Genomic DNA, 25,670 nt, shown 5'->3' with positions numbered 1-25,670 from the left:
CAGCATGAAGGCTTGTCCAAAACACTCTAACTTACCAGGAATGTGCATTTGCAAGTATTTGATTGCCAGATGACACTGCACTGTATTGTGACAAAAGCTGCGCCACTTTCAGCTTTTACACCAGATGACCCTGTGTTACTTTGTCTTCTATATAGGGACCCCACTGATTTTTTTTTTTTTTTACACAATGCTGCTTTCAGTCTGAACAGTCGAAGTAATTCTCTCCTGTAAGCCTTCTAGGAAATCTTTAAGTCAGTCAGTCCACACCTTTTTCTAATGCCAAAGTTCTTCAAGCCAACCTGAACCAGAGGTAACAAGTATTTTAATGTTTCTGCAGAGATCTGCATTTTAATTATCTAATTAGAACTGGGTAAACCTATAGTGTCTTTAATATGGCATATCAGTAATGGAAACATAAAACCTGAATCTTTGCAGCAAAACTAACATTTCAACAAGCATTAGTCTTCATTAACATGTTTACATTTAACCACTTTCCTATTGTTTTTATTTTCACTGTTAGCCTGTGGGCATACCACAGGTAACCACAGCAAATGAATAAGTTATGTTCCTGCATGTAATGTCTGATGAATACCTCACTGTGAGCACCATGCTACAGTACAGCCATGTCAGCCTTATAATGTAATCTCTTATTCCCCCACTGTCTCAGATAGAGGCTGATGACATGTCCTTACATCACACATGACTTCAAAGATCAGACCAGGCTAACTCATGTGACTGATATCCACTGATAATTGAGTGAGGTGCAGAGGTCTCACTTCTTATTCAAACATGAAAGATATACAGTATAATTACCTTAAAACCTAGAGGCTATGTGTTTGATTTGCCTGCTGTCTTTGTGAAGACTTGTTTCTTTGTCTTTCGCTGACAGGTGTTGCGTAAATGTAACTGCGATTACCTTCTTAATGTTATCAAGGCAGGTGGTTTAGTTGGCTCTCACACATAATGAGATACATGGGATTATCCTAAATTACTACAGAACAGCAAACCAATACTAAAGTTATTGGTTTTCAAAAACCTAAAAGTATGTGTCTTCCCTCCAGTTAATGTTTTTAGATCATATTAATCTCACTGTAATCACTTTGTTTTATTTTTCCTCTTTCTTTCAGTAACATGACAGAACAGGTAGGACAGCACCACACAGGTTATGTATGATCTGCTGATGGTTTTCAGATGATGTTTCATGTGTATGGGGAAATGACAGATAATGATTTAATGGGGATTAGAAAAGGGAGGGATTCACTTCATGTCTCCAGTCAACCACAAACACATACCTGTATCTCTAGGTCTCTCTCACACACACACACACACACGCGCACACACACACACACACAGAGAGAGAGAGAGAGAGAGAGAGAGAGAGAGAGAGAGAGAGAGAGAGAGAGAGAGAGAGAGAAAGCTGTTGGAAAGCCCTACACGTCACGTGACAAAGGTGTGCATGTTTCTGTATGTAGGTGGGTGGGTGTGTTTTGCCTGTCAGGTCACACCTGTCGGGCGGTGTCACTCACTCACACTCTCTCTCTCGCTCTGGCCGGTGAAGTCCATCGTTCGGTAACGGGAATGACAATGGCTGAGTGTTGATGCATCATGGCCGGTCACAGGAATTACACGGCTGACCGAAGCAGTGGAGCACATGAAGTACTGTGTGCCAAGTCAGGAGTCAAACTGTTCAGCTGGTTAAACCGCAGAGGAGGCATTAGAACGCTTTAATGCTGCTTTCTTCACCCAAAGTCTGGAGAACTTTAAGAGGAGAACTCGTGAAACTTTGTGGATTTTTAAAGTTTTTCTGTTGTTTCGTGTCAAGTGTTTTGGGCTGCAGACATGGCTCTGTCCCAGATACAGTGCCTGGACGATAACCACGTGAACCCGCGGACGAACGAGTCCAAACCGGAGTTTCTTTACTGCGAAGACCAGCGGCTCGCGCTTGAGGCTCTCCTCCGGGATGGTCGCGAAGCGTTCGCCAAGTACCTGCAGGCTCGCGGCCTACGGGGCTTCCTGTCAGAACCGGAGCTGGAAACTCTAGCCGGGGCTGTGGAACCCTATGACCCGGGCTTGGAGCTCTTTCCGGAGAGCGCGGAGGACGACGATCCCCCGCTGTCGCAGCACTACTGGCCTGACCTGTCGGACACATCTATACCTCAAATGGACCTGGGCTGGCCAGACAGCGAGTCTTACCGGGGGGTGACGCGCACTACTGTTTACACACAGCCACCGCTTGATGGACAGGCGCACATCAAAGAAATTGTCCGAAAAATGATTGCGCAGGCGCAAAAGGTATGTTGGGCCACCGGTGTGGACAAATGTTTGCACTTTAGTGTTGTGTTCTTGCAATGCCCGCCCAATTTAACACTTTTAAGTCTGTTTTTCGCCTAGTTTCTTCACGTCTTTTTCCGCATAAGCATTAAAGGCATAAAAGTAATCACTGATAACAAGTAGAACTTAGCATTTGAGGTTGTTTGGCCTTATTTGCTGGGCTTGTTATGAAATATTAATATACATTTAGCTCTGTCTACCTGCCTAAAGAGTACATGTGAATATTTCTGCAACTCGGTCTCTGTGTATCTGTGCTGTATCTATGCTCTTTGGCTCTTATGGTTGCATCAAAGCAAGCTGTCCTATAATACACTGATCTCATGCAACTCTTGCTCAAGTTCCCTTCCATGACTGGATAAATGTGTAGGATGTTGCTCTCCAATTATTCTAAAACAAGCTTCTTAAATACCCTGATGGCTGTCAATTTGGGGGATTTATTAGCCCATGATTTCTGTGACCTGAAGTACCTATTCAAAAATTTTGCTGTAATGTTGACACAATATTACCATGAGCAGCCACGACTCACATTAGAGCATGAGGTCAGAGTACAGACTCCAGATCAGATGAAACAATCAAGAGTAAAGTGCATCTGGCTTTATCAGGGACTGAAAGAAGCTTTGCACACTGCAACTGTCACCAGCAACATTGGAGCATTATGCTTGGTATTTGCATGATTAGACTATGTGCATTGCTGCCAGGGTGCACGCACATGAGTGTGCTTGTATGTGTTCATGCAGGTGACTCATCTGAGGGCCCAAGTTTATGACGTGTTTTAAGTCTTAGCAGCTGTTCTCAGTGGCATGTGGCATTTTACTGAAATGTCCTACGGGCATTAGCGTGGAGAACTTCTGACACAAAAAAAGATATATAGGTATATAAGAGAGCTGGGGGAACACTCATAACACCCCTTAATTATTGTCTTTATTTTTTTCCACAGGAGAACTTGTATGATCATACTATACTCAAACCTGTTTGCATGTCATCAGGCATAGTCAAGCCTGGAGCTTGATCCACCTGCACAATGATAAGGTGGCAGCGTGTGTATGTATTCATTAATTTGCACGCATAAACTACATATGTGTGCATCTATGTAAGACTATGTCCGATTTGTGTGATCTATATTGTGTGTATCTTTGTGTGTCTCCAGGTGATAGCAGTGGTGATGGACGTCTTCACCGACGTCGACATCTTCAGAGATTTGCTAGATGCCGGTTTCAAGAGGAGGGTTTCCATCTACATCCTACTGGAACGCACAGCGCTACCTCATTTCCTGTCCATGTGTCAGAGGGCCAACATGCACGCCGGACACCTCAAGGTGAGCCAGTGTCACGCCATCCGTCATTTTTGAGATGCGAGCTGATGTTTAGCTTTAATGAGCAAGTTGTACTTAAAGTTAAAGTAAGTCCAAAAAATCAAAACCTTCATCAGCCATTTGAGGAGTCAATATGTGGTCGGTTAATGTTGCACAATTTTCCAATTAGATGTGAAAATTGTGACTTGATGGCAAAAAACATTAACAGTGCATCTTCTGGGGATTTTTCATGGTAGTCTGGCAAATAGTTAATCAGATATTTTGCTGTGGACAACGGGCTGACCAACCACTATCTCCTAAATAATAAGCTGACAAATAAGTAATAAGTTCATGATCAGTTCCTCAAGGACAAATTGTTATAGGTCCTTCATATGTGAATTAAATCAGAAATAATCACCTCATTTTAGATTGAAATATATCCATAAACCACTGATGTAGAACACAAGTACAAATTATCTTGTGAAAGAAAGACAATTGAAGTCAAGAGATTTTTGTTACACAGATAAATGAAAGCACATGCAGATGGCATGTGCTTTCATTTATCCATGCCTTTCTCTTTCTCTCTCTCTCTCTCTCTCTCACTCACACATGCGCGCACACACACACGCGCACACGCACACACACACACACACACACACACACACACACACACACACACACACACACACTAAGGTTCAAACAACCACCAGCAAACCCTTCCAGCTGGCACTGTACCATAGATGAATCTGTTCCTTGAGTGTTTTTACTCCATACTTGGCTGGCTACCATGAAAAACACAAATTATAAAGCAGAATTTGGTCATGTTAGTACATGTGAAAATACAACAGAGTTTTCAGTGAAATGTGTTCTCGAGACAAAAATCTTTTGATCGAGTTGCCAAGCCACCAAACATGATTGGTCTGACTCAAGTCAGCCAATATGAACATCTCAGGTGAGTTTACATTATTTCCAAAGAGCAGCAGATGATAGGTATAATGGTTAGCAATTAACAGTTCAGTGTTTGCTTTCTTGAGTGCTGCTGAGTTGTCCTTGATCTTCCAGGGAGAAAGTTCAGAAAATCCTGCACACAGCAGAGGGTCCCAATGTGCTTAACTAATTATGATCAAAATGATTTTAACTGTTGAGAATACACTGCTTTACACCAGTATCTGGCAGGCAGAGGTGACACATTGAGGATGCAGAAGTCATATTTAAGAGTCATTCATTCATTCATTCATTTATTTATAGCGCATATCACAACAGTCATCTCAAGCATGTCCTAAAGACATGTAAGCAGAAATACATACTGTGTATCAGCACAGGTTATCTGCACATGGGTTGGCACAAACATGCATATGTGTGATCACAGACCCATTGACCCACATTCTGACATGCATACATATCATGGAGATATAAAGGGAACAGGCACACACATTTCAATATAACACACAACCCCCCACCCTCGTCAGTTTATGCCTCGGAGTAACTAAAGTGAGATACAAAGACAGTAACAGCCCGACAGGCTCTCCGTACCATCTGGATCATAAGCAAAACAGCAGAAAATGCCACAGTCTTATGTGACAGTTTCTGCTGCATAAACATAAACATAAGTTTATATGGCATATGACAGTTACACGTGACAAGTTTTTTGGGGTTTTTTTTTTTTTTTTTTTTTTGCTCCAAAGCTATTGAGTATCTGTCTCTATCCCATACCATGTGCAAACGTGCTTACAGTAATACAGCTACACAGTTCACACTAAGCCCAAAGTTACCATACATTTAAATTAGTCAAATATTTGACTGCAGAATACATCTGCAATAAGAAAATACAGCGTGTGTCACAGCTTTCCTCATTTTGAGTGTCACCATGATTCTGTTACATGGAGAATGGATATCATTAATTGTAACAGCTTGCTGATGTGTGTTTGTTGATGCTGCTGTAAGTTTCACTTGTTCACAGAGCTGTGCATTAGGAATAGATTCAGTGTTTTAATGGAGCACAATTGGGCACAACAATTCTATCTTGGTTATACACTATATGTGTGCAGGGGGTTTGCCCTTTACAACACTGGAGGGATTTATTGTGCAGAGACTTCTCCCACTGCTTTGATTCAGTGGGGAGCAGTCCCTGGAGCAGAGCATATTCTGCCAAAGATGTGTGTGTAGCCATCTATGTTATGTGGTCCCCCAATAAGAGTCTGAGTCTACTACGTGTTACCCCAGAAATTTTGATAGCCCGGGGGACAGCTGCATAACAGCAATGAGCAGCTTTCCCCAAGTAACAAGTCTGTTGGGGAGCTGAACCCAGGCTGCTGAAAGAGAGGTTGACTGGCAGGAAGACGAGAGGACAGGTCTGACAGCTTGAGGACAGCTTGAGATTTTTCCCGTAAGCTGACAAGAGGGAGTAGGTGGAGGAGTGGATAGATAGAAAGGATGGGGGTGTGGGGTGGGGGTGGGTGGGAAGATGAGCTGTGATATGAACTTACGTAGGCAAAGAGGTGCCACATTCCTTTTTTTGGGTATGTCACACCACTGTTACAGGGATCCTTCAACCTGACAGATGTGACCTTAGCTTAAGTTATTTTTCAAAATGGGCAAATCCACATTATCTCAGTCAGTCGGGATGATGTTCTCTGTTTAAGCCACAGTATAGTTTGTTATTAAAACTCTTTCACTGATCGTACTGTATGTTCACATAAAATTCTTTGCATGACAGCTTAAGCACTCATCATCCACAGCTTTGAGCTGAATATGCACACACCCAGAAATGCAATTTGCTGATTTTATCTAATCAGTTAGCCAAAGGCATGTACTGGGGGAAAGAGAAAGTGAAGGGTGAGCCCAAACAGAGGAGGAAAACAAGCCATACCAGGAGTAATCTGCTGCATCAAGATAACTGGTTTTCAGATTTTTTTGGCTATCATCATAGTTTGTGGCCTCAGAGAGACCTGACACGTGAAGTTGCATTTTTCAGTGTCGGCTTCACTTACTTCTGGGCTGTCCTAAACAAAAAGAAGAAGAAACAAAGAAACAAGTGATCAGAGTGAGAGGGCTGAGTAAAACTTGATAGAGGAAGTGTTTAACTTGATGGTCCTTTCATGTGTAATCTCTTATCTGAAAGATTGTCAGTGTTTTTCATGACTACAACACTACTTACTGCACCACCTAGTTATTATCATGATTGTTAGTTAAATGTTAGCAGTGCCACTCATTGAATGTATTGCTGGATAGCTATACAGTCACACTTGTCAGAGTGGCTATGTTTGCATATATACAATTCATAAAAATTGATAAATAAGTAAATAATATGTGTTAACTTGTGTGCACGCGCATACACACACACACACACTGTACACATGTAAAGAAGAAGTGTGAAAAGGCTTGCTGACCAAATATTATAAAACAAAATCCAAACAACTGAGGATGCAGGATCAAATATTATATCAGAATTCTTAATTTGGTGATTGTGACATTGGGGAGCTATTACGATTTATGGAAACATTCTGAAAAAGCAACCTACGTTTGTCAACAGCTCAGTTTTCTTTGCATTCAAATGCAGGACACATAAAAAAGTGGACGAAGAATTGACCCCTGTGGGACACCAGAATTTTTTACTGTATTTCCTGCTGTGTGTAATAGACATGAACAAAACGGACTTGTTCCAACAAAGACCAAAAAAAGTTGATCAAGAAAATCCATGAGAATGGTGTGGTTCACAACATCAAGTGCAGCACTCAGATCAAGTAAAGACAAGGCAGTGATTAAGAGTCCATGGGAATTAACATGTTGTTGGTTGTGCAAGATTTAATCACAGTACTTACACTGGATGTGGTACTATATGTATAATTACTTAGCAGTTTGAAAATGTGGAGCAATAAATTAAGGGTGGCAAGTGGAAAATTACTTTGTTGAAAAGTGCTTCAACTTCAACTTTATGCAGATAGACGTGCCTAAAGTTTATATGGATAGTTCTGTCCTAAGTGGTATCTGTCTACCTAACTGGTGCCCCACACTATACATTAGTATGTTACAGTAGTCTGGTGGAGGATTCACTCAATAAATATTCAAAGAGGAGATAAGGTCACCTTTCTTTCTGTACGCTTGACACTAGATTTTATGAATTAACTTTCCTCTTTTCTTGACTTAAGAAATAGAATGCTACAGTCTTACAAGATGAAGTAAACGCTGTTATTGCTTTGTAACCTTACATTACGTAGGTCATAGATTATAATATCATTTGTGTGTGTGTTTCAGCACCTCCGTGTTCGCTGCACAGAGGGATCGGAGTTCCACACTCGGTCGTGCACCAAGGTCCGAGGGAAAATGGGACACAGGTTCATGTTTGTTGATGGAGACAAAGCTGTGTCTGGGTCATACAGGTCAGTGTACTTTATGTGCGTGTGTATGTGTTTGTTTTTGTCAGTCAGAGTGTGAGAAAGAGGTAAAGTAAGAAAGACAGTGCCTGAAAGAAACAGATTATCTCTGTGTGCTCCACCTGTCTTTGGCTCTATGTGTGTAGAGTGTACAGATATGAATGAAGAATGCACTGTGTCTATTAATATTCTGTAGCATTCTCTACAAACTAGATAAACTGGTTGTAAATGTATCTAATGTACAAGAGACATAAATGCATGTACAGTGCAGTACCTAAGTAACTGAACAGTGACGCTTTTAATTTCTGTTCTGTACTTCAGGACAGTAAACATCCACATCACACACACATACTGTAGTTCCCCAGTTTTAGTTGGAAACATGAATGAAAATGATAAAACATAAAGTCATCATATTTAATTTTTGGTTGTAAATCTTTTGACAAGCTATAACCTATAGACATCAGCAGAAGCTTCGATAATTTATCTATTTACTTGGCTTAATGTCAGGGGTGTCAAACTCAAATACACAGTGGGCCGAAATGAAAAAATTGCTACAAGTCAAGGGCCGGACGGGTTCAACGTTTATTGGAAAACTTATTGAAACAACCTTTTTGAGCATATTGAACCTGGAACTAAGAAGGCCTATAGATTATTGCCTATAAAACAACATTAATTATGAAATAAAAACAATATATAATAAATAAATAAAATAAAAGAAATAAAACCAGTTTCATTAATTCCTTGTGGCTCTCTCTGCAGTTTTTCCACAGTAATTTCAAGTGAAAACATTTTCTACAGTGAACATAGCCTGCTGTGAAACCAGACTTCTTTTGAACTCTTCTACCTTCTGTGGCCTTTGTGTTGTGTCCAGATGCTTGTATCTGACGTGGTGCTTCGTTTCATAGTGTCTTCTTATGTTGTATTGTCCGCGGACATTATACTGTGCCTCCCACCTGTCTTGAAAACCCCTGTTTTCAAAGTCCACTTGTTTAGCCATTTTTTGGGGGAGAAGGATAGCTGAGAGTTGACATGAGCGGTGTGTAATAACATAAGACTGCTGATGAACAAGTGGGGCACGCTTTCCCGGCCCGTGATTGACGTGCCGCCGCACGGGCAGTGCATTATGGGGCTTGTAGTATTATGGTGGTGCGTGCGATATACCGGTAGGCCAGCTCTAATAGTAAACAGATTTTGTCATGCGGGCCAAAGATAATTCATTCACGGGCCAGATGTGGCCTGCGGGCCTTGAGTTTGACACATGTGGCTTAAGTGTATTTGTTTTTTCATGTCTCTGTGTAGTTAAACTTAGTCTAACTTTGTATTTGCTGTGTTTTGTGCAGTTTCACCTGGTTGTCGTCGCGACTGGACATAAACCTCATCACCGTGGTTACAGGCCAGGCAGTGGATGCCTTCGACCGACTGTTTCGTGTCCTTTATGTGACCTCCAGCTTTGTCAACTTACGGCAGGTCGCCACGGAGCCTGAACCTGAGCCGGAGCCCCTCCCACAGGCGGCCGCTGTCACCGTTCCCTCTGCTGCTATTGCTAGAAAACTGTACAATCCCAAATATGCCCTGGTTGCTGCGGGCAACCCCAGCCCGACCCCCTCTGCTGACCGACAACAGCCCCAAAGAGCCCCAAAATTCAAAGAACTCCAAGAACACAGAGGGCCCAGACGCCAAGAAGAGGAGGCAGAGGAGAAATAGTAAAGACGGTGTACAGGAGGCTCCTCCCCTCCATCCTGGACTTATCAATTTAGAGAAGGCATGTTTGATTTCATATCTACCCACATGGCCAGAGCCTGACCCCCCCAGTGATGTAATTGGGTTCATTAATGTTCGGGATGCCAACAAACCAACTCAGGTCCATCTGCAGCGATCTGAGATGTTTGAAACAAGCCAGGCGATCAGGTTTAGCAGTCCGATCACCATGCCTAAAGAAACCTTGCCAGAGGTCGCCCAGCCCAGACAGCCCACTGCTACACATGAGGAGAAGAATAAACTCCAGCCCACACAAAATAAAACAAAAGCTGAAGAGTCTGTGGTAGACGGTGTCAAGCCAGCACAACTCAATGCAGAGCCTGGTGACATCAAAACTAAAGGAGAGGCACCTGAGCAGACGTCTTCCCCGTCTGGGCAAAAGTCTGAACCTGACAAAGACACAACTAAGGTTCTCAACACTGAGAATAAACTGCATTCAAACACTCCCACCAACCAAGATGCAGGTCACAACACATCACCTCAGCAGAATGGACACACACCTTCCCAGTCCAGCAGCAAGACATCTACTCCTCCTAACACTGGGCCGCCTTCACACACCACACAAACCGTCGCCACAGACAGTCCTAAGTCACAGTCCATCCCAGGATCAAACACGGAAAAGGGAGCAGAAACTGGTTGCTGCTGTGAACAGGTCACAACACCCTGGAGCTGAGTGGCCCCACTGACTCAAACTCTGAGCAACACACACAAACAAAGACAGAGCTGCCACAGACTGATTCACACACAGAGATTCAGAAGCAGCCACACAACTCTGCCGAAATGACTCCTAACATCCCGACTCCCACTGTCCACAACCACATTTCCACCTCTTCTGCTTCTGCCACCTCCTTATCTGGAAAAAACCACATCCCTATTCCTGCAGTGCAGTCAACCACAGCTACCAGTGTTTGCAGTTCTGTTCCCTCCACTAGCTGCTCCTCTTCCATTCCTCCTCTTATCTCTTCTTTTACAACTGTAAATCCTCCCCTCCCCCCATCCTCCGCATCCTCTTCTTTGACCTCAACTCCTCCCATTCCTAAACCTCGCACTGTCCAGCTGGTTATCAAAGACGCCGGCACCAGCGACGACCATAAGTTGCCAGAAATCAGCGTCGTCAAGAGACCTGAGAGCCAGGCCAGCACGGGGACACTAGTGGTTCACAATAAGCCTGATGTAGCAAATGCAGTTCAGGCGCCACCAGAGAAAGAGCTAGAGACTGTCCCACAACCACAGAACAAAAGTGGAAGCAAAACTGAAGCTCAAGAGGACACTGAGAGCACAGGAAATCCCCAAGAAGCTCCACAAGAAAACCAGAATGTGACTTCCCCTGAGGCAAAGGGTGAAGAAGCAGTTGGACTACATGATGACAGAGCAGCGATGCCATCGGCCGCTGGAACCAAACCACAGGCCCAATCAGATGTTTTGATTACTGATGCACCAAAGGAAGATAGTGTGATTATTCAAGAAATAATTCCAAAAGAAGTTGAGCCCAAGAGTTTGATGTCAACAGACTGCGAAATAATCCAGAAGACAGAGACAGACTCTGTAGCCACAACACAAACAGATGCCAAGGCCCCAGAGGAAAACCTTACACATCGTGAGTTTGTGCCAAATGAAACAAGTGAGAATGTGATACAGGGTGAAACATACCTTGCAAGAGCACACGAACATCAGAGAATATCATATTGTGAATTGAATCCAGCTGATTTAGATGTGTTGAAGACTGTGGACTCTTAAAAGCCTCGACACATACTTCTGTTTCTGCCAAAGCTAACTCTCACATAGCCAAGGACAGTGGTGTTAATGCTCCACACAGTCTGCAAGGTAATCCAAGTGACATATCAGCACACCACACAGACAATAAGCCAAATACAGCAAAACATAACACACACATCAGGATCACCTCTCAGGAATCTCAACAGGCCCCCCATGAACGGGGAAGCTCACACACTCCCGAAAGGCCCCTGCGCTTACATATCTCCGACACACACATGCCAGACTTGCGTTCGCCGACCCCGGAGCGAGAATCGCGGATGCTCGCCGCTCTGGCACGTACTCCTACTCCAGACAGGACTTCTTCCACGCACACCCACCCCAGACTCACAAACACACACGCCAGACCCACGGTCATACACCCCAGACTTCCGAACCCCTACGCCCGATGGGTATGTCTCGCCGAGGGATGACTCCACTCTCTCCTCCACCTCAGAGGAGTATTATGAATGTAGCGACTCCCCTTTTTATGACCCTGTTTTCGATCGAGCAGCTCTTCGCAACCATGGGGCGACAGTGGGTCATGATAGCATTGCACACACAAACACCCCAAACGCTACAACCCTAACCTCCACTGCTGCTACTCCTGCATACATAAATAATACCACTACATTAAGCACTACAGACAGGAATACCTCTAGCAGTGATACACAAAGTCTAGCAGGGCCTGCTATAGTCTCCACTTCTTCCCCTTTACTTGAGAAAGTGAAAATGGGGGAGGAGAAAGAAGCCACGAGTGAAGAAAATGGGGGAGAGGAGGATGAGAAAGGGAGGAAACTCAGTGTGGCAGAGACGAGGACAGAGCAAGATTCCCATGGGACAGAGAGGAGAGGCTGCGATGAAGCTAAGAGAACAGCAGACCATCTTAGAAAGGCTGAAAATTCAACAGAGGGAGTGGAAAAAGATAAGGAGACCCAACCCCAAGCCCCTAAAAAAAAACAGGTGCTAAACCAATCAGCATCAGAGAAACTGGTCGATGGAGGAGTGACTCCAAGAGAGTCAACCAATAAGGCAGCAGATGCAAAGCGACTGTCTGCTGGTGACCTTCAGCCAGCGAGGGTAGGACCAGACCAAGAGAGGGTAGTGGACAAGGTGGCGCAAAGACCCAGCGGTGTGGAGAGAAGAGACGGGCCACAGTCGAACAGAGAGACTGAAGGACAGAGGGTATAAACAGTAAAACAGCACATTTTCATTGTTATATATTCAAAATAATTCTCTTCATCAAACAAAAAAGAACTTTTAAAGCCACCATGCGGCTTAATCTAACCTCAAGTTATTTGTACTTTTGTAATTTTCTAAACACTTTGCAGTATTCTGTTCAGCGTACACCAGTGACATAAGGGGTAAGCACAGTTCACAATTTATCCACTTTTTTCAGAGGACATCTTTACAAGAATATTTCATGAAGACAATTAAAATCAAGCTGTTGGTGTTTCCTTGGTAAACCTTTCACCACACTCCGCCATACCAAAGGACTGAGAAATGAGACTAGACTTTGAAAATTATTCATTTAAGCTTTAAAGAAAAAATTAGAGAGTTAAAGTGAGAGGATTGATACCACTCACATGCTTGATATATGTCTGTACCATAGACTGTGGTTACATAAGCTAGATATGAAGCTAGCTTAGCATAAAGACAGGGGGAAACACCCTGGTCTAAAGGTAATAAAATCACCTCTACCAGCACCTCATGATTAACATGAGATATCTTGTGTGTGTTTAATCTTTACAAAACTGACAGATACGTTGTGCCAGACTTTCTCCTGGTCTGGTAGTAACTTCCTGGAGTCTTAAAGGTGCTGTAGGTGGATTTTGTTTCCTTCTGACAGACCCAAACTAGCCGTTTCCCCTTGTTTCCAGTGACTGTGCTAAGCTAGCTGGCTGCTGTCTGCAGCTTCATATTGAGCATACAGACGTGAGAGTGGCATCAATCTTCTCATTTAACTTTCAGTAGAGTTGAAGAAGCGTGTCTTTCGCTCTTTGAATGTGTCAGATATTTAACAAAATCAAAGTGTGTGTGTTTAAATGGGCTTATCTATCCATCTATTTATCTATCTATCTTACCTAATCTATCTATCTCTCTATCTCTCTCTCTATCTATCTATGTGAGGTACACTATGCAAGCTTAGCATGGCTGTTCTCTGTGTGTCTAGGTCTTTTCAGTATGCACCAGCAGAGCATCACTAAGTTGAAACACACGACACTAGTTCATTATTGAACAAGGAGACTGTGTGTGAATTAAAGTGACGTGCTTTTTAATGAAGCGCCACACACACTCACACTGATGCAATATTAATGGATCTCTAAAAGATTGATAGCTTCACGTTTAACTCACTCACCGATGGCCTGAGTCTACACTTTTTATCTAATATTAGTCCGTTCAGATCAGTGAGGTGTTTGGTGGCATGTCTGAACACAGACCAGTCATGTAATATTAACAAAAGCGACAATAAAACAGAGCTCACATTTGCACCTAAGTACCTCTCTTTTCCATTTGCAACAAAGCTTTTATGTTACTCAGCGTGACCTTGTGATTTGTGAGCGAACAAATTTTACACTGAATTGTAGATAAGTCACAAGCACACTACTGTAATATAATGTCTGCTGAAGAGTTACAGTAAACCCTAGTCACATGCATCAAGCATCAATACCTCATTTTACATACATTGTACTTTCCCTCTAATTGTCTTCTCTTCTCTTCTCTTCTCTTCTCTTCTCTTCTCTTCTCTTCTCTCTTCTGCTTCCAAGCCTTCAAAAGGGCAGCAGCAGAGCAGTGGGGCGTCCTCCCCCTCCCGTCCACCCAGACCCCCTCGACCCCTCTCAGCCACTCAGCCTTCGGTGGCTCGTCCCTTTGGAGGTCGTCAGCTGAACCAGGCAGAAAGCAAGGTGCTCCACAGTAGTTTCCAGTTCTTGGATAATACCTCATCTCCTCGCAAACTCCCAGCCAGGCTGCCAGCTCCACTTGCAGCGGGCGCCGTCGGGTCTGCAGCCAGGCGGAAGCAGGTCGAGGCCTCCCACAGCCAGCAGAGCCTCTTTTCTCGACAGCCTCTAGCAGCGCAGAGCAGGACGAGACTCGGACAGTCGCAGAGTCAACATCCTTACCCAAAACCTCAGGCCTCCTTTCTCCACACTCACACAAACACCCAGTCGCAGCTCCATCCTCATTCCCAGAACCAGATGGTATCAGTGCAGGAAGGGCACAGGCAGGCAGAAGGAAAGGCTCCATTTACCCTCACCTTCAGTAGGCTGTACAACCTTAAAGGCCTGAAGGACAAGATGAGCAAGTTGCCTGCACAGAGTAAGAGAGGCAGCACCAGCTCTCCAGGACAAGGACACAGGAGCACAAGCTAGCATGGTCATCCTTTGGAAAATAACAGAGTAGGCCTGGCATCGTTTTTATATTACTGTAACACATAAAATAGGAAAACTGGACTCCTCTCACCTTCAAGAAAAAGCTGTATGAAAACATGACAGGACCCAGAATGTGCAGTGTGAATGAAATGCCAAAATCTGTCCTGTTAACACAGAAAGGACTTGGCTCTGCACAACCTTTTTCACTCTAGGGTCAGTTTTAGTGATCATCTGAACTATGACGGATGGCTTATGGAATTGACCTGCTCCTGTCTTGTCTGATGGAGAATGCACTTTAAGTTGTTTTCCACATGGCAGGTTTCAGTAAGACTATCACCTTTATGCATCATGTTGCTTATTACTGGACCAAACAACTGGATAATAGTTTATTTCTTTTCTTGGGTTTCTGATTCCTAGAGACATTTTTACAGATTGGGTTTCATGTGCCTGCACCTCAAACTGTTGAAATTCTTCTTGTGTAAAATCTAGCTGCCTGAATGGCTGAACTCTGAGCTTTGTTCTTTAGGAGGTCATGACCTTTGATGTTATCAAAGGCCTGGACATGTGGAGTTGAACCATAGCTGCCTCTCTTAAATTATATGACTCAGACACTACCAAAAGCCCAAGAATTTATTTCTGTTTTTGTTGTTGCTTTCTCACCCACCTGGCATTGCTATCGAACAACGGAATAATGGAGTTATTTGTAAATGTTTTGTTCCAAATTTTCATGTGACGATGTGTGACCAAACAAAATGAACCCCAAGAACATATGTAAAGCATGTATACACCCAAAGCTTTGTCTTTTACATCACCTCTAAATAGGCTGCTTTGATGCTGTACGTGAGTCAAGCAAAAATCAAAGCAGTTGCTTCCTGGATTAATTGTAATGTACTGAATTGAATTTGTTTGTTTTTTTGGGGGGGGGGGGTTTCAGCAGCACTGGGAATTATCTCAGTGAATGTGAATCAGGATCTGTGCTTCCAATATACTGAGTGAGTGACTGCATTTCATCAAGATGCATATTAATAGAGTTTAAAATGAGTGCCATCAAATGTTTGATGAAAGCAGCAGTTTTGTTAACATGAAAATGTACACACACACTTTTTACAGACATACTGTATTTGTACTTGCCTCTTTCAACATTGCGTTGCAGTGATTTGCTTTTCTCCACCTCCACTTTACACTCTGGTAGCAGACAAATAAGTAGATATTCAAATGGCTAATATCATGACAGGTAAACAAAATAGAAAAAATAACATTAATATTGTGTTTATATGGGTTGAATGGGAGCATTTTCCCCACATTTGTATTATAACAAGCCAAGTTTTTCCCCCTCTGTGCATCTGTATGTTCAAAAAGTGCTAATTTGAATTTGAATGCTAAAACTGTTGATGCAAAATGTTGCCTTAGTGATTTTTTTTTATATATATATGTCTCAGATCTTTATTTTGGCTATTTTGTATTCTTCCATTGTGTGCTGTTTGTTGAAAGACTAAAGGAGTCAGGTTATTGATTTATTCTTTGTTTACACCAAATTCCATTTACATTCAAAATGCTTTTTTGCCTGGAAGACAAAGTCATAGCGATTGTGCCCAAAACAAAGCATAAGTTATTTGCTGAGACAAGCACAGTAAACACCACAGTGGACAGACTCTGAAGTCAGATACAGATGTCCTGTAGATTATAACAGTAGTGTACTTATATGGTGCTCTTGAGTTTATCTGGAGGAAAAGTAGAAAGTTGCTGTTTGCAGGACAATAAACTCATTGATGACATAAAGGAAATATACATGATTCATATGTTGCCAGACAGTTAAAAATTACTTTACAAGGAGAAAGATGAGAAAAGCTGCAGTCTGTCATGTTGTAGACAGACAGTTCATTGCAGTGCACTCGCTGAATGTTTGTTTCCTTCTAAACCATCTTTTTCTTTGACTGTAGTGAATCCCCATCACTGTTTGGCTTTGTCAGTGCTTACAGCTATATTTGCTATATGATTTAGGGTATGTTTCCAAATCTTTTTTTACTTTGTACTATTTTTTTAGTGCAAAGTAATAAAAATATAGATTATATCTCATGGATGGCTGCTTTTTAGGGCAGTGAAAGGCTGCTCTGCATGCAGAAGAAGTGAGGAACTACTAAACATCTAGATTCAGTCCTGTCAAAAAACAAAAAAAAAAGAAAAAAGCGAGAAATACTGTACAGTCCCACAATACCTCTGTGGTTTTGGAAACTCCAGTCATCTTTCATAGCACGTAGCAACTGTGCAAATATCAGCTGTAATCTATGTCAGACAAGGTTGTGAGTTGTCACCAAATTTCCAACAGTAAATAGGACGTTCAAAATGATCTCAGAGGAGATCTTTATCAGATCTTACCGATGAAATATGAAGGGAGTTTCACATGAAAATCTGAGGCTGAGGTGTAATGATTTATAGTTGTTTTTCACAGTAAAAGAACTTGTACGTTTAATGTGTGAAATGAGAGGATTTGTTTAGAAGTTGTCGACTCTCTTTGTGCAGCTTCAAGTGATACATCCGGCAGCTGATTGACTCACCTGAATTTGCAAGAGAGATGTCTTTATTGCAGGGTAGGGTGCTGTGATAACACACACAAGCTAATACACACCTATACACAAGCTAACTTTCACACACTGCCAATTATTCCTGATGTCGGCTCTATATGTGAACACCTGGATGTGGCTCTTCTCACTCACACATGTGAGGAGTAATATTCTGAAATAAAACCAAATATATTCATGTGAATATGGCTCAGGTATAACATGGAGGTTAGTCAAAATCTTTTAACACCTCATAGATATAAATGCTGCTGCAAATTTGACATATTTTTGGTCAAATACTGAAAAATACACAAAGAAAGTACAACAAATTGTATGTAAACTGTATTGCCAAAGAAGTGAAGGGTTAATGATTTTGTCTACATGAATATGAAATACAAGATTGTCAGACACTAGAACTATATTATGAACACAAATTCATAGTTATATAGATGCAAGATGAAATATGCTTTTTGAATAGTTTTCTGGGTCACACATCCAGATTTAGAGTCAGACACAGTCTCTCTCACACACACACACACACACTTCACATCACACAAGGAGGATGTTGGGGGAGAGGGTGTGGGGGGTGGGGTGGATGATTGAGATGCAGAAAGCAGAGAGATAGAGAATGAGAGAGAAACAGAAAATCCCTCCTTATCTGAAGTGACTGAGAGGCAGAAAGAAACTGTGAATAAAGCAAGAGGCAGGGTAAGATGGAGAGCCAGAGACACAGGAACATGAGCTCTGCAGAATACGCTGTTGACTTCAGCATCCACAGTTCAGCCCAGCCAGTCCAGTCAGCTGAGTGAAAATCCTAATTTTTAATTTTCCATTTAAATGCTTTCTGTAAACATTAAGTAAACTCATCAGATTGGTTTGGTGCGGCTGGAGTTGTTCTGTATTTTTCCTATTGTAGGCAAATCCCAGGAAAAGTCCATCTCACTATTTCTGACTTCCAAACCCTGTGGCTGTGCCCTGTAGCACTCAAAAATTGGGTCACAAATATGTAGTTACATTTTTTTTTAATAGTCTTGGTAATTTCCGAAAACATCTGGGCAATGTTACTTTTCGAAAATGTTACACAAATTGTAGTAATTTGCTGGACACTATTTGCAGCTGCAGATTAATACACATTTAGCGATGTAGTGAGTACGTACAGCAGAAGGACTGTGTATGAGGAATTAACTACAACCTTATTGCGCTATCTGCAGTTTAAAGAAGCAGACGTGCTTGTGAACACAAAATAAGAAGAAGACAGTTTTCTGGATGCCTTGAAAATGACTTATTACATGGCTGACTTATTCTAAAAAAATGGATTCAATAATTAACAGCTGTATGACAAAGACAAATTCCCAGACAAACAAGAGTTTCTGATCTGTCATGTCACTTCTAAAGCTGTGCTATCTTGTCTGGAGTTTGTGCCTACTGCTCTTTTTTTTATCTTATCTGCCGCCAGAAAATTCTTATCTGAGCAAGAAGATGGAGACTGGATGGCATTTAGATGGGATGGGAAAGCAGCAAGCCAAAAAACAGAAAGACATCTGTAATGTAAAAGTAAAACCAGCTCTGTCAAATCTGTACAGTCAGAGAGGTGTGCAGAGCAGAGAACTCATGCTGCGAGACTTCATTACCTGACTCATCTCAAACATAATGCATATCTCTTTAACAGTGAAACACACGCACACCCATGCACACTAGCCTTCATGGAAATCTTGTCATGATGGTTTTGTTTTTGTGCATGATTGGACGGTATGATAGCAGTGGCTCATACCCAGAATAGCACACCACACACATTCAAACACTCTCAAATTTAAATAGAAACCATCCCCTCTCCCTTAGGCCATTTATATGGAGATGAGAGACTTGGTTACCAGGCGGACACACACACACACGCAATCAGACACACAGGGCTCATCGTAACATCATCCATTCAGCTGAGCCCTCCAAGCTCATCATAAATGATAATGCCAGACTTCCACTCAGCCTCAGGGGTTGCAATACAGACAAGGATGACACAATGGACTCTCTCTCTCTCTCTCTCTCTCCTCTCTCTCTCTCTCTCTCTCTCTCTCTCTCAGGCAGACACACACACACACACACACACACACACACACACACACACAAAGTGGTGACTCAGCCCTCTTTTGGGTCTGCTTTGTGGACATCCCTTTGGGTGCTTCTACTGCACACACATATGCAGACATACAGGCGTAAACATAGACACTGGTTGCCTTGCAGATGCACAGATATTAAAGAAGTGTGTGTGCACATCTCTCTCTCTCTCTCTGTGTGTGTGTGTGTGTGTGTGTAGGAAGGTGTAGGTGAACTGGGAGTTTAGTCAAGACATCCTCTGATGTCAACTATTTCTGACACATGACATGAGTCATTCTTTAATTAGTGTGTTTTCATGCTCTCTCGGTCCTCTGGGTAATGAAGTGTCCCATTAGCCTGTTTGGACTCAATTAAAGACACATGTGTCAGTTCAAATTTCTTAATGTGACACTGGGTAATGATGGCAAATGAAGGCGTTCAGTTTAATGTTCATTCCTTCCTGGTGTTTTTACTTTACTGTTCGTACCAAAGCATCAACTGTGTGATTGAGTAGGAATGTAAACAGCTGGAGAAAAGTTTATCTTGTGGCTTCTGAGAATGAGCAAGTAGATGTGATCTTTCACTGGCTTCCCACCTGTGATCACTGCCAGTTATCAGAGGACAGAGGCTCCACTATGGTATATGTATTTGTAATTATATTTAATATATTTTACCAATATTATCACGAAAATTTTGTGTGTGAAAATGTGTTACAGCTTGCAGTGAACAAAAATTTGATGAAAATGTAAATTACATGAGGTCCGTTTTGAATGTTAGATGAAACAGGTATTTTTCAGTTGCCAGTGGTGGTTGTAAAGATCTAGTGAGAAGAAATGTAAGACTGTATAGAGGCTGTTGAGGCAGCATTAAAACTGGAAACCCAAGACACTATAATTTGTTGTGGCAGCTCGCAGAAGCTGCAGGGCTCACCGTGTTATACAGATGTATAGATGTACAATAGTTTCATCACCTGGCTGTTGATGCAGTTTGTCTGCTTCCCTCAGGGAAGAAAGTGCACAAAGCTTTTTTTAAAAAAAAAAAAAAAAAAGTATACAGCGACTCCTGTAGTAAATAAATGATATTTTAAAGCAGTGTCATCAAGCTGCACCTCACCCAGGTGAATTATGTGTATAGATCCGCAGGGAGGAAGGGCGTGAGAGGCAGTTTACATATTTTACAAGGCAGTCAGGTGCATGGGCTTGTTTGAAGCCTCCTGAAGGTTAGAGCTCTATGCCAATTTTGGTTTGTTCAGATTTTAATGTCACATCTAATACATGATAATTTGTTCTATTATTATTTTATGGAAGGAGGAAAATTCTAATTAAACTTGTGATAAAGCAGTAAAATATTGAAGCTGGGACTAAATATTAGTAGTTTGTACTTCCAAGACAAAAGTCCAGTATGAATTAATCACAAGCTCTACACAGTCCTGAGCAGCTTCAGAGGAACATGAACATGAACTGAAAAGTGAGTGCAGTTGCAACAGTGTCCCAAATATGATGTGAACGTCAAGCTAGCATATCGTAATTAAAGGGTGCGAACATTGGCCTCAGGCAAAAATATGTGAAAAATCTCTGACATTTAAAGAAAAACAAGACTAAGAGACTACAGCCATGCTAGCAGCTCTGTGAGGTTGTATTTACATTAGATTTTGAGCTAAATGCTAGTCAGCATGCTAACACGCTCACAATGACAGTGCTAACATGGTGGTGTTTAGAAAGTAAATATTTTATTTAACTACAGCATAATTTTGCTCTATAATGTTAGCTTACCAAATAGCTGTAAAAAATGAAGAATCAAAACAACAACATAAAAACAAAATCAGTTCACTGGAATGCTTCAGTTCAGTTTTGATGGGAAAGACAGTAGACAAAATGACTTGCACAAAATGACAAATGTGTCAGGATAGGACTATAAAAAAGTAATGATAATAATACTCAGTAGAATTCCCTTACTTCTTCAAGCACCTCTCACTTTCCTCCATTCACCTCACAAAAGCTTCTTCTGTATTTTTAAAGTTAAATCTATTTGAAGCTCGGCTTTGTGAGATTTAGTGTTGAGTGTTTAAGTTTGATTTCGATTTATTACATCACAAAAATTATTGGTGCAACCCAAGTTTTGTGATTTATAGATAGAGAGAGATTGTTTCACCGCAACGTTGACTGGCACGTCAGCCCTCAGCCAGATAATGTCATACCAGCACTTTGTACAATAGGCCACGCCTGGTTTTTAGAGGATGGAGAGTCAGCCTTGCTCTGACATCAACAGACTACCTCAGGGCTAACTGGCACATTTTGAAAAGGCACTTGAGAGTGCCTTTGTTGCTTTGTATTATTGAAAGTGTGATGTTGTAAGATGATATTTCAGCCCCAGTCTTGCAACAGCTGTGACATCCAGGCTCTACAGGCTGCCGACCAGAGAGACAAAGAGACAAGGGAGACAAATAGACAGACAGAGAACCATGACTTTGGATCTGTTGAGGCAGAGCAGCAGGGAGGGTCCTGGAAAAAAAGTTAAAAAGCGCTTAAGGTCACATACACACACACACACACACACACACACACCACTGTGGTCCACTCCTTCCTCTGGCATGCTACTGATTGTTGGAGTGGCATTTAATTAATCCTGTCAGAAAAGGTTAAGAAAAAGAAGGGAGATGGGAGGGAACAAAATTAAAGACACACACAGAGGGAGAGACTCTGAAAGGCGCTCTATTTGCCAAGTGAAAAACAATTAATTTCACTCAAGCAATGTAGCTCAGCTTCACTCTGCAGATCCTGAATTCAGAGTGCTCAAACGCTCATTTGGACAAATTTCTGCAAAAACTTCTCAGCAGTGCCAAATAATTTCCGCAATTTTTGCTTGTAGAGCCAAAGATGAAGGCTTTCTTAAAAATCTACAGTATGCTTAACTGTAATGTGCAGCATTGCTATAAGGTGGATAAGTTGTTGCTTTAAATCCAGGTGGTGAAGGTAAATGTTAATCCCCTCCCTGTGCAGCTGTTATCAAGCCCTTGAGCAAGGTATTCAACCCTCTCAGAGAGGTGCAGGAGAAGACTTGTTGTACAGGAGGGGCCTGAACTGAACTTCATTTGCATACGACTGAGATGCATAAAAGTTATCAGAGAAGACCTTTTTTTAAAAAAAAATTTGACCTTTTTTTTACTGAGGCTCAGAAGAGTAATAAGAAATGTTCATATTGCTCCATACCTCAAGATGACAATAACACTATATCTGCAGTGGCTGATAAGGTCGTTGATTACCTCATTAGGGTCTGAGCTATCTGTCTTTTAAAAGTCATCGTCCAGAAGCCTCTCAGCTACTAGAGTTTAACAATTCTGCATACTTTCATCCTCTTGTTCATGCAGAGCACAACTGTGAACATGGAGCTGCATCAGAGGATATTTGAACCTGGTTGTCAAGACAAAATTAATGACGAAGCAGTATTGTTATGACAGTAGTTAGCACTGTGATATATTACCTCTTCTGAGGGATTAGTGCTCTAAATATTCAGCTCCTCTCTATTGTGAAAATGAGATGTTTAGGTCATCAAAGAGGATAAATGTGTTACTCAGTGCCACTTAAGATTTTTGTATAACGAGTTAAAAGTAGACAATACTGTATTGTGTTTATGCTTATGAGACACAGGCAGCGTAGAGGTGACCTTCGCTCTGACTCATGTTTGTGGCTGTCAAGTGTCGAGAGATGACGAGCACAGAGCGACACAGCAGAGACAAAGGCAGGACACACAACAATGATCTGTGGCTTCCTGTGGAACAATACTTCTGCGTCCTTTCTAACAACTGTTCACGGCCACTGGATTACATGCACACACACACACACACACATTAGTCTTTCAGTAGCTGTGAGGACACTCATTGACATAATGCATTCTCTTACTGTAACCTTAACCTTAACTATTACAAATAAATGCATAAGCCTAACCCTACCCTATGAGGACTGTCTTCACTTGTCCGAACATTGCCACGTCCTCACAATGCCCAAATGTCCTCACAGTGACGGTTTTGAACCGGAATTTGTCCACGGAGCCATAGTAAAACATGTACACACAGACATGCACACACAAACATGTCTCTTTCCCCCAGCCTTGCATCAAAAACTAGAAGACTATAATGCCATCTCCCAGCCATCAGGTTTCATCAACTTTTACACCAGGAATGTCTATTCAGTTGGCAGTTTGTGAGTCTACGTAGCCAAAGTTAATGCAGTCTAGTGCAACAGTCCTGCAGAAAATGAATTATATAGTGTAGGTTTACATTGGTACATACTGGTAAAAAAAAATAAACATGGTGCACAAGGTAGGAATTTAGGAGTGATTTCAGACACAGCCTCTGTCTCCCTCTGGTGGATTAGGTGCACTATGGCGATCACAACCTGCTGACCACACAGACATCTGAATTCAAGATACATTTTCTGCTAAATTACAGCTACATGCTCACACCTGTATGGCCCACCAGCGCCCTCCCCACTTTTGAATTAGCTGGACCTTATTTTTTAGCTCCATCAGTCAGTTATGTATCTGATAAGGATTTAAAATCATTGAAATAGAATCAGTCTGTATTATGTCTGTATTAATAAGGTGCTTTGTTTCAAGGTGATATACACTCAGTGAGCAGTTGATTAGGAACACCTGTGCACCTGCTTAGTCATGCAATTATCAAATCAGCCAATCGTGTGGCAGCAGTGATGTCATGGTCAGTATCCCCTGCCACCTGTAGTTTCTCCTGTGGTCCTCTCTTGTGTCTTCTCCCCTGTGTGTGTGTGTGTGTGTGTGTGTGTGTGTGTGTGTGTGTGTGTGTGTGTGTGTGTGGAGGCGTGCCACCACCCCTGCTCACCGGGCTCACCTGATTCCAATCATAATCACTCCCTGGTCTCCACTATTCCTCTGCCAAGCTACTCACCTGCTTGTCACTATTCGCCGTCTACCTGGTAGCTACCTGGGTTCTCCCTTCCCATCCCCTCCTTCAGACCTGCCTGAATTCATTTTAAATCCACATACTTTTTTGATCTGATGTCCGTGTCTATGTCTGCTTGAAGGACCAAATAAAATAATCTAATATCTAAATGTAACAGGTGCAATGTCTAAAAGCCTGCAGATACAGGTCAAGACCTTTGGTTAATGTTCATATCAAACATAAGAATGAGGAAAAAATGTGATCTCAGTGACTTTGACAGTAGAAAGATTGTTGGTGCCAGATGGGCTGCTTTGAATATTTCTGAAACTGCTGATCCTCTGGGATTTTCATGAACAGCGCTCTCTAGAGTTTACTCAGAATGGTGCAGAAAAACCAAAAAAAAAACATCCAGTGAGTGGCAGCTCTGTGGACAGAAATGTGTTGTTGATGAGAGAAGTCCTGAGAATAGCCAGACTGACTGGAGCTGACAGAAAGGCTATGGTTACTCAGATAACCACTCTTTACAGCTGTGGTAAGCAGAAAAGCATCTCAGAATGAACAACACATTGAAGAGGCAGATGGGCTACAACAATAGAAGAACATGTCTGGTTTCACTCCTGTCAGACAAGAACATAAGTCTGAGGCTACAGTGGGCACAGGCACTCACCAAAACTGGACAGATGAAGACTGGAAAAACATAGTGTCTGATGAATCTTAATTTCTCCTCAGGGCAGCAGATGGTAGGTTCAGAATTTTGTGTTGGCAGCATGAATCCATGTGGACCCAACCTGCCTTGTGTCTACAGTCCAGGCTGCTGCTCATGGTGTAATGGCCTGAGGAACACTTTCTTTGCCCCTTAATACCAATCAATCATCATTCAAATGCCACAGCCTGAGTATTGTTGCTGACCATGTGCTTCTCTTTATGGCCACAGTTTACCATCCTCTAATGGCTACTTCCAGCATGATAATGCACCATGTCACAAAGGAAAAGTCGTCTCAAACTGGTTTCATTAGCATAACAATGTTGCTAGATCTGGATCCAATAGAACAATTTTAGGATGTGGTAACTGACAAATCTGTAGAAATTAGATTAAATTAGAACAAGTCATAACAACATAGACCAGAATCTCAAAGGAAGGTTTCCAACATCTTCCAGCATTGAATGAGATTTTGTTTTCATAAGCTATTCAATGATTTTCCACATTTCTTTCACCCAGAAATGAAACTC

The 25,670-nt window shown here is 42.0% G+C and overlaps 1 protein-coding gene across 1 annotated transcript; it reads left to right on the top strand.

The window, feature by feature from the left end:
- The first annotated feature begins 1,227 nt into the window (after positions 1-1,227).
- Positions 1,228-17,346, top strand: LOC108881063 (protein FAM83G-like). The gene is given in 6 exon segments (XM_018672836.2): positions 1,228-2,292; positions 3,479-3,646; positions 7,877-8,001; positions 9,336-9,612; positions 9,614-12,690; positions 14,274-17,346. Coding segments are annotated over 5 exon segments (1,836 nt in total). The 5' UTR covers positions 1,228-1,839; the 3' UTR covers positions 10,427-12,690; positions 14,274-17,346.
- The last annotated feature ends 8,324 nt before the right edge of the window (positions 17,347-25,670 follow it).

The sequence above is a fragment of the Lates calcarifer genome, linkage group LG11 (genome assembly GCF_001640805.2).
Source record: "Lates calcarifer isolate ASB-BC8 linkage group LG11, TLL_Latcal_v3, whole genome shotgun sequence".
NCBI classification, from domain to species: domain Eukaryota; kingdom Metazoa; phylum Chordata; class Actinopteri; family Centropomidae; genus Lates; species Lates calcarifer.
Note: the sequence above shows the minus strand (reverse complement) of the source record. Positions and strands in the feature narration are given on the sequence as shown.